Genomic DNA, 10,524 nt, shown 5'->3' with positions numbered 1-10,524 from the left:
TATATATATATATATATATATATATATATATATTTATATAACTATTTAAACAGACATATCATTTTTTTACTGGGCTCGTTTATAAGCCTCTTCACAACAATCCCCTGCTTGTTCAGCGATAAGTCAGAGAGATTCTAGCATTGAATTTAGGATTTTTGATCCTCATGGCAGATACAGTGAATGTACTCAATTGTGTAGCTTTGCATTAAACAAAAACAAACCTATCACAACCAATCTGAAAAACCTGAGAAAATATTTACTTGTGAGATGTAAGTGCAAGATAATAAGGTCACCTTGTGAAACACAATCTTAAAATTAAAATAAAATACGAAGTTGTATTGTTAAGCAGAACAGTAAATTTAAAATGCAAGATAACATTGCATTGTTAAAAGGAACAATTAAATTAAAATTCAATATATATGGTTGCATTGTTAAACAGTACGGTAAAATTAAACTGAAAGATAAGGTTGCATTGTTAAGCAGAACAGTGTAATTAAAAATGAGTTATATGTTTGAATTATGAAGCAAAACAAATCATGAAAATTCACAATTTTATTAGCGGAATAGTTTTTTTTTTACAAATTTTACAAGAAAAATAACATAGCATGAACAGTAAAGTTCCTTCTACTGAATTTACCACCCAGCGGCACAACGGTGTGTCTGCGGACTTATATTGCTAGAAACCAGGTTTTGATACCTATGGTGGGCAGAGCGCAGATAGCCCTTTGTGTAACTTTGTGCTTAACTACAAACAACAACATTTATTGAATTTACTCACTAAACAAATTTAATTTGAAAAAAAAAGATCCTTATGAAAATGAATCTTTCAGTAGTCAAAAATTTCATTTGCGTTAAACGATGATTATCTTTATAACATTATTTATATATTATAGATTCTTACTTATCTTACTTTACACAAAACACAATCGCCAGGCCTAGTTTCCAAACAACTGGGGATTTTACAGGTAAGCCTGACAAACAACTCATCCTGAAAAGTAATAATTAATACAAAAGATTTATGTGTAAGAAAAATAAAAGATGTTTTTGCACAACTTTTTCTTTAAGATTTTGAATATATTTTCAGTATTACATTAAACTGGTTTTAGATTTTAATGCAACAGGTTTGTTTGTTTTTGAATTTCGCGCAAAGCTACACGAGGGTTATCTGCGCTAGCCGTCCCTAATTTAGCAGTGGAAAGGCAGCTAGTCATCACCACCCACCGCCAACTCTTGGGCTACTATTTTACCAACGAATAGTGGGATTGACCGTCACATTATAACGCCCCCACGGCTGAAAGGGTGAGCATGTTTGGTGGGACAGGGATTCGAACCCGCGATTCACAGATTGCGAGTCGAGTGCCCTAACCACCTGGCCATGCCTGGCCTAATGCAAAAGGAATAAAATAATAATATTTTGGCATAGCGATACCATTGTAATCTTTATTTTTACACTTGAGTTGCCCCATTGTAATCTTTATTTTCACACTTGATCTATCTCATCATAGACTATATTTTTGCAATTGATCTATCTCATCATAGTATTTATTTTTACAGTTGATCTATCTCATCATAGTCTATATGTTTACAATTGATCTATCTCATCATAGACTATATTTTTACAATTGATCTATCTCATCATAATCTATATTTTTACAATTGATCTATCTTAACATAGACTATATTTTTACAATTGATCTATCTCATCATAGACTATATTTTTGCACTTGATTTATCTCAGCATAGTATTTATTTTTACAGTTGATCTATCTCATCATGGTCTATATTTTTACAATTGATCTATCTCATCATAGCCTATATTTTTACAATTGATCTATCTCATCATAGACTATATTTTCACACTTGATTTATCTCATCATAATATTTATTTTTACAGTTGATTTATCTCATCATAGTCTATATTTTCACACTTGATCTATCTCATCATATTCTTAATTTCACACTTGATTTATCTCATCATATTCTTAATTTCACACTTGATCTATCTCATTATATTCTTAATTTCACACTTGATCTATCTCATCATATTCTTAATTTCACACTTGATCTATCTCATCATATTCTTAATTTCACACTTGATTTATCTCATCATATTCTTAATTTCACACTTGATCTATCTCATCATATTCTTAATTTCACACTTGATCTATCTCATTATATTCTTAATTTCACACTTGAGCTACCCCATTGTAGTCTTTATTTTCATACAGATTTATTCCATTACCTTTCTTATTCCAATACAGATGTTTTCATTATTGTCTTTGTGTATATTTTCAGTTATAAATATTTTGTAAGATAGAACCTTGATTTTGAATATTATTTCAACCTTTCCAGTATAATGAGGTCTCATCAAACGCTGTATTTTGGTAAAGATTGTTATATATGATTTTTGAAAGTGCAATATGCATGTTTGAAATATATTAATTTTTCCTCCTCGTTAAAGAAATAATTACGTTTTTTAACTAGTCACAACTTTATAGTTAAACAAAAGATGTATTGACTTCCTCGATGTTGTTGTGTTGTGTCTAACTATTCATACTTATGGAACAAAATGATTTATTAATTATTTGCTACTTATATCAAACCAATTATGAAGATTGGGTTTCTCTTCATTTTTGTTTCCAGGGCCGACATGACCAGGTAGTTAGGGCGCTTGACTACCAATCTGAAGGTCGCGGGTTCGAAACCCCGTCCTATCAGACATGCTCGCCCTTTCAGCCGTGGGAGCGTTATAATGTGACGGTTAATGGTTTATAAAATAGTAGCCCAATAAAAAATCTTAAAATTGTTATCAAAATGTAGTTAACTTCAATGTTTTTTGTTTTTTTTCATATTCCTCTTAATTTTCCCGAGAGGTGCAAAAATATCATTTCAGGTCTATTTTTGTCTCCCACATTTAAACACCTCTGATTTGGAGCTGCAATGAACAAATTAAATGATTCTGAGCTGCAATGAACAAATTAAAAAGAATAAGAAAAAGAAAACATCTGTGATTAATTTGATCTTTATAGAATTTTTTGGCCTATTGGTTTCCAAAACGGGCTTTAGGTGTTTAACCCGTAAATTTCAAGTATTATACTGCATACATAAATTAGTGTTTGAAAGACTCTTTTTGTCTCTAATCGTCCAGCCCAAATGGTATTGCACGAAAAGCTTCTTAGATCTAAAAGGCTATTTTTACACGAAAGGAAAAATTAAAAATAAGGTGGGGTTGACTTGCTGTTATAGACAACCAGGCCCGTCTCTCTCCTTCTTAATGATATTTATCAGCGTTTTCAGACACGAGCATATTTTGTTGAAGGCTTTTATTACATTAAACACCTTTGTTAACTAGGTAATAAACTCTAAAATTATTTCTGAATCTAAACATTTTCACATAAACTTTACGGATATGAAAGTACTAAAAAACACATTAAATATTCGAAGCTATTCTGGAAAAAACGTAAATCTTGGCCTGATGTTAAGTATAAGATCTTGTCAGCCGCTTCATCTTTTGTTTATTTAGTGATTGTTTTTTTAATTAATTGAATGAAATAACTTGGTGTCATTTGAAATCACAAACAAGAAATATATATACATATATATATATATTTGTTTATTTATATAAAATCCTTAAGTGCTTGTCTATATTAGGTATTATTTAATCAAACTATTAACTAATAAATAGTGTTATTTCGCTAAAAAAAACAACCAATTCGCTGTACAGTTTCAATATACCAATGTAAGTCTAAACGATATATTTATGTTAATACTGCAGAAGCTATAAGACCAAGCACTTTCTTAGATCGTTTCTATTTACAACATAAAGTAAAACTTACCAAGACGTTTTGTTCTGCTTTGTTTAACCATATCTATCACTAACAACGTGTTTAAAGTAACATATTTACAACATAAAGTAAAACTTTTACTTTATGTTGTAAATATGTTACTTTAAACACGTTGTTAGTGATAGATGTGGTTTAACAAAGCAGAACAAAACGTCTTGGTAAGTTTTACTTTATGTTGTAAATATGTTACTTTAAACACGTTGTTAGTGATAGATATGGTTAAACAAAGCAGAACAAAACGTCTTGGTAAGACGTTAGCAAGACGTTTTGTTCTGCTTTGTTTAACCATATCTATCACTAACAACGTGTTCAAAGAAACATATTTACAACATAAAGTAAAAGACGTTACCAAGACGTTTTGTTCTGCTTTGTTTAACCATATCTATCACTAACAACGTGTTCAAAGAAACATATTTTTGCATATTCTCTACAGTAGCAGTTCTGTAATGTAAGGGAAACTAAATACGAACATTTTATAAAGATACTTTCTATTTGCTATGATTAACGAAACTAATCAACATTGGAATTATTCATTACTTTTTAATACCGCATAAACTACCTTCATGTAAAACAATAAGAAATCTAAATTTAAATAAGTCATGTAATGATGTTTTATTTCAAAGAAATACTCTCTCACAAAATGGTCTTTTTTTTGTTTAAATATTTTCCGTAAGAGTATTGCTTAAGAAGAAAACATCTGGCTTGAGAGAGCAGCTAGACGGAAGTAGAAGGATCTGCAGTGCCTTTAATGAACGTATTTTTATTGTTTTTGTTTCTTTTAGAAGACAACATCTGGCTTGAGAGAGCAGCTAGACGGAAGAAGAAGGATCTGCAGTGTCTTTAATGAACGTATTTTTATTGTTTTTGTTTGTTTTAGAAGACAACATCTGGCTTGAGGGAGCAGCTAGACGGAAGTAGAAGGATCTGCAGTGCCTTTAATGAACGTGTTCTTATTGTTTTTGTTTGTTTTAGAAGACAAGATCTGGCTTGAGGGAGTAGCTAGACGGAAGTAGAAGGATCTGCAGTGCCTTTAATGAACGTATTCTTATTGTTTTTGTTTGTTTTAGAAGACAACATCAGGCTTGAGGGAGCAGCTAGACGGAAGTAGAAGGATCTGCAGTGCCTTTAATGAACGTATTTTTATTGTTTTTGTTTGTTTTAGAAGACAACATCAGGCTTGAGAGAGCAGCTAGACGGAAGAAGAAGGGTCTGCAGTGCCTTTAATGAACGTATTTTTATTGTTTTTGTTTGTTTTAGATGATCGTCTTCACACTGTTAGCTGTGCTAGTAGTAGCATGTTCAGCGCACTACAACGACCGCTATGATCATTACTCGAACAGGTATAACCGTTATGGAGGATCCAATTATGGGTATCCAGAAAGTTCTGGTAGATATAGCCAATATGGATGTCGCTATGGTGACTATTGTAACGATCGCTATAGTTATGGTGGCTTAGGAGGCTACGGTGGTGGATATGGAGGGTATGGTGGTTACGGCGGCTATGGTATTGGTGGTGGTTACGGCGGCTATGGTAGTGGTGGTGGTTATGGTGGCTACGGTGGTTACGGCGACTACGGTAGTGGTGGTGGTTATGGTGGCTACGGTGGTTACGGCGGCTATGGTAGTGGTGGTGGTTATGGTGGATACGGCGGCTATGGTATTGGTGGTGGTTATGGTGGCTACGGTGGTTACGGCGGCTACGGTAGAGGTGGTGGTTATGGTGGCTACGGTGGTTACGGCGGCTATGGTAGAGGTGGTGGTTATGGTGGCTACGGTGGTTACGGCGGCTATGGTAGTGGTGGATCTGGTGACTACATTGGATTCGGCGGCTACGGTGGATACGGGGACAATGACATATACGGCGGTTACAATAGATATAGTGGCTATGGCAGATACGGTCTTGGTGGTTATCCATATGATAACTATTATAACCGATATGGAAAGAAATGAGTGGAAACAATGTCATCTTCTCATTGTTAGAGTAAGTAATTCCATTGAACTCGTACAATGAAATGTTCCAACAAATATTTTACGTAAATGTTTGTCATTTATATCATGTCAGACAATAAAATAGTAATACCGGATATAAAACGTTTCAAATTTAGGATTTACTTTTGAGAGTCATCTGAAACAATTTCGTTTCGTATATTAGCACAAATATATTGTACGAGAAAGAGAGTTAATTTTTTAACGTTTCTTGACAGATATTTTCATACTAGTAAAAGTTCTATCTCTTCTGCTATTGTATGATGATCTTAACAAAATGGAGTATTAGTTAGGACTTTTCTGTGCAAAATAATATAAAACAAATATGAATTATTTTGTTATTTCAAAATCAAGTTTCTATTGTTAAGGAAATTACTGAGAATTTTTTTTTGTTCTTTTTCAGCCATTAAATCATCGAATCTGAGCAGGAATGTCTTTAATTTTCTGGAATCATTCAAGAACAATAGTAGTTAAAAAAATTTCATCCAACTGAAAACAAACGCAAAATGTGATGGGATTCCATTTCTTGGGTAAATAAAGAAATAAATAATCAATTTTCGTATTTCATTTCTTGAAACTCTAAGTGTGTTTTTCCCCTAGTGATCAAGCTCTTAAAGATATATGTATTGAACACAAATGTTGGATTTAGAAGCTTCGTCAACTTTTGTATTTCTGAAACATAAAGATGAATAAACTTTGTGTGTGTTATATCTTGTTGCAAAAATTGTAATTATGAAATGAATGACACAAACACGAACAATAAAATCTGATAATACCACTACCTCATGCGACATTTTAAAACCTTTTTTTATTGCAGTAATGTCTGGGTATAAAATGTACAACGCTAAACCTCTTTGTTATTGTAGTAATGTCTGGGTATAAAATGTACAACGCTAAACCTCTTTTATTGTAGTAATGTCTGGGTATAAAATGTACAACGCTTAACCTCTTTGTTATTGTAGTAATGTCTGGGTATAAAATGTACAACGCTAAACCTCTTTTATTGTAGTAATGTCTGGGTATAAAATGTACAACGCTAAACCTCTTTTATTGTAGTAATGTCTGAGTATAAAATGTACAACGCTAAACCTCTTTTATTGTAGTAATGTCTGGGTATAAAATGTACAACGCTAAACCTCTTTTATTGTAGTAATGTCTGAGTATAAAATGTACAACGCTATAATCCGGGTTCCGATTACCAGCACTAAACAGAGCGCAGATATCCCATTGTGTAGTTATGAACTAAAAAAAAAAAGAGAGAGAGAAGTTGAAGATGGACTATAAAACGGCCCCCTTGAATTACTCTGTTAATTATTTCGGATTGCATCATCTCCAGTTTCATTCATATATGGACGAGATGTTTAGCCCCCCCCCCCAGTGGCACAGCGGTATATCTGCGGACTTACAACGCTAGAATATAGATATAGCCCATTGTGTAGCTTTGTGCTTAATTACAAACAAACGAGATGTTTAGAACAAAAATATCCTCAAGAAATTTGAGATAAAGGTTATATTCCATTCTGTTGATGTTTATTTTATAACATTAAGGGAATTGAATATTCGCTCTCATTGAACCATTTTACACGAGTAATGTCACGTTTCTTTTAACTATTGCCAGTAATGACGTATACATATGTAAATGATTCAATCATTTCCCCAAAAGGGGGGCCGAAGGCCGCCTGGAGGGGGTCACCTGTTTTAACCACTCGCACCACTATACCCTAGGGTGTTGTCTGTCAGTCAATCAGTAGACACTAAAATGACGTCACATAAGGGACGTTTAACGTTGCAATTTGTACTCTCGTGACGTCAGTAAAACGTGTGTATGCCATGAATCACGAGAAGAATTATGCACTCTGTAGAGTACAACAAGGTAAACTCCAAAAGCAAGAAAAACAATATTTGTTGCTCTTAATTTCGGTTTTATTAACCCTTGAAACAGAACTCTTTCTGTCACCACGCGCAAGTACATCCAGTACATACCAAAAATTTTATTTCACTTTTTAAGCATTTGATCCATTGAAACTCTGAGCTTCGATAAATTAAGTTGATGCGGCCACATACAGATTGTACCGGATTATTCTATTGTAGGCTTACATCTAACATCAACTGTATGGTGATTTAACTCCTTATACTTTCTGTCGAAACAAAACAATACATTAACTGAACTTATTCTGGGAGGCATTGAATTATCAATTAGATGTTTAAATAGATTACTTGTTCTAATGCTAAACAGATGATAACTACAAGGTTAAATGGAAATATATTAAGATGTAAACAGATAAATCTTTGTATCCTTCCCCCAAACGTTTCGCAAGATATTTTTATTTCATCAACTACAGCAGCTTCTTATTCTGCTTCTAAGTAAGGACCACCAGTTGGGTGGAATATCACTAACAATTATTCGAATACACTGGTTTTATTTTCATCGTTCTTACGTTACAAACGGTAATTGTTCAAATACATACCAAACAAAATAGCGTTCAACTATTAAAATAACTAAGAAATATCTAAATTTAGATCAAATATTGTAGTTTTTGATAATGGCAGCGTTAAGTAATCTACGACTTCTTAAAATAAAGAAAATTTTGATAGTTAAAATTTCAACGGTACAACAAACGGTACGAGTATACAGATTGTAAGGCTTAATTAACAATTGTAGCAAATAATCCTGTGGGTCAGACTTGTGTTCGGTCGCTACGTTTTACTTTGATTTTGAATTTGTAAGGCTTAATTAACAATTGTAGCAAATAATCCTGTGGGTCAGACTTGAGTTCGGTCGCTGCTTTTTACTTTGATTTTGAATTTGTAAGGCTTAATTAACAATTGTAGCAAATAATCCTGTGGGTCAGACTTGTGTTCGGTCGCTACTTTTTTATTTTGATTTTGAATTTGTAAGGCTTAATTAACAATGGTAGCAAATAATCTTGTGGGTCAGACTTGTGTTCGGTCGTTACTTTTTTATTTTGATTTTGAATTTGTAAGGCTTAATTAACAATTGTAGCAAATAATCTTGTGGGTCAGACTTGTGTTCGGTTGCTACTTTTTACTTTGATTTTGAATTTGTAAGGCTTAATTAACAATTGTAGCAAATAATCTTGTGGGTCAGACTTGTGTTCGGTTGCTACTTTTTACTTTGATTTTGAATTTGTAAGACTTAATTAACAATTGTAGCAAATAACCTTGTGGGTCAGACTTGAGTTCGGTTGCTACTTTTTACTTTGATTTTGAATTTGTAAGGCTTAATTAACAATTGTAGCAAATAATCTTGTGGGTCAGGCTTGTGTTCGGTCGCTACTTTTTACTTTGATTTTGAATTTGTAAGGCTTAATTAACAATTGTAGCAAATAATCCTGTGGGTCGGACTTGAGTTCGGTCGCTACTTTTTACTTTGATTTTGAATTTGATTCAGATAAAATATTTGACCTAGTTCCTAAATATGACATATCTAAGGCCACTGCAAGTAATTACAATATAAAACCACAGAGCAGTTTAAAATATTGCATTGTTATGTCAGGCTTTTAACTTCGCTCTACTAAACATTGCACACGACAATGCAAGTATACTTTTAAGAAAGATAACAATAAAGCTGGGCCTACAAATTATTTTAAACCATTTATAATTAAACAAACAATGATCGATCACGGTAGTCAGTGATCAGCTTACAGGATTGTGAATGTGGTTTTCCGTTGTCCGAGCCCTGTTACCACCAAAAAAAATTCGCCCTCCGCACTTTGGGGCCATCGATGAGTTATAAGAGTGACAGTCAAATTTTACCAGTCAGTGTGACTAACCTTGTCATCGAGATACCATTTGCCAAGTCAGTGATCAGCTTACAGGATTGTGAATGTGGTGTTCCGTTGTCCGCGCCCTGTTACCAACAAAAAAAAAAAAAAAAATTCGCCCTCCGCACTTTGGGGCCATCGATGTGTTATAAGAGTGACGGTCAAATTTTACCAGTCAGTGTGACTAACCTTGTCATCGAGATACATTTTGCCAGACGGTATTTGACTTTATTACTATATACCAAATAAACCAAAAATCATGGTATCATTTTGTTATTAAAAATATTTCCTTAACAGCATTTCAGCCCCCCAGTGGCACAGAGGCATGTCTGCAGACTTAGAACGCTAGAATCCGGGTTACGATACCCGTGGTGGGCAGAGCATAGATAGCCCATTTTGTAGCTTTGTGCTTAATTACAAACAAACAGCATTTCAATGATTTAAATAATCTAAAGCGCAAAGGTTCACCGTAGTTGTCAAAACCCGATTTTTAGCGTGATAAACCCTCAGACTTACCGCTGATCCGTAGGAGGTGTTTTAATCAGTGAGGTTTTTGTAATTCATGAATCTGATTTGTTAACTAAAGTATTAAGGTCAGCTTCATTTGCAGCTCGGTACGTCGTTTCCAATCGAAGTACAGAAATTTGCAACGAAACGGATAGGTAATTAAGTGAAAAAAAAAGTTATTAAGTGAAACGAATAGGTTATTAAATGAAACAAAGATGTTATTAAGTGAAACGGATAAGTTATTAAATAAAACAAATAAGTTACTAAGTTAAACTTATAGGTACTTAAGTGAAACGGATAAGTTATTAACTGAAACAAAGATGTTATTAAGTGAAACGGATAAGTTATTAAATAAAACAAGCAAGTTACTAAGTTAAACTTATAGGTACTTAAGTGAAACA

General features: G+C 33.3%; 1 protein-coding gene across 1 annotated transcript in view; it reads left to right on the top strand.

Moving 5' to 3' along the window:
* LOC106472948 (keratin-associated protein 19-2-like) overlaps positions 1-6,527 on the top strand; it is an 8,210-nt gene extending 1,683 nt beyond the window's left edge. Inside the window, exons 2-3 of the mRNA XM_013933617.2 lie at positions 5,103-5,826; positions 6,235-6,527. Of these exons, the coding sequence (XP_013789071.2) occupies positions 5,103-5,795 (693 nt within the window). The 3' untranslated portion in view covers positions 5,796-5,826; positions 6,235-6,527. The remainder of the gene's footprint in view (positions 1-5,102; positions 5,827-6,234) is intronic.
* The last annotated feature ends 3,997 nt before the right edge of the window (positions 6,528-10,524 follow it).

The sequence above is a fragment of the Limulus polyphemus genome, unplaced genomic scaffold (genome assembly GCF_000517525.1).
Source record: "Limulus polyphemus unplaced genomic scaffold, Limulus_polyphemus-2.1.2 Scaffold5757, whole genome shotgun sequence".
Classification (NCBI taxonomy): Eukaryota; Metazoa; Arthropoda; class Merostomata; order Xiphosura; family Limulidae; genus Limulus; species Limulus polyphemus.
This window is presented reverse-complemented; position numbering and strand designations above follow the sequence as displayed.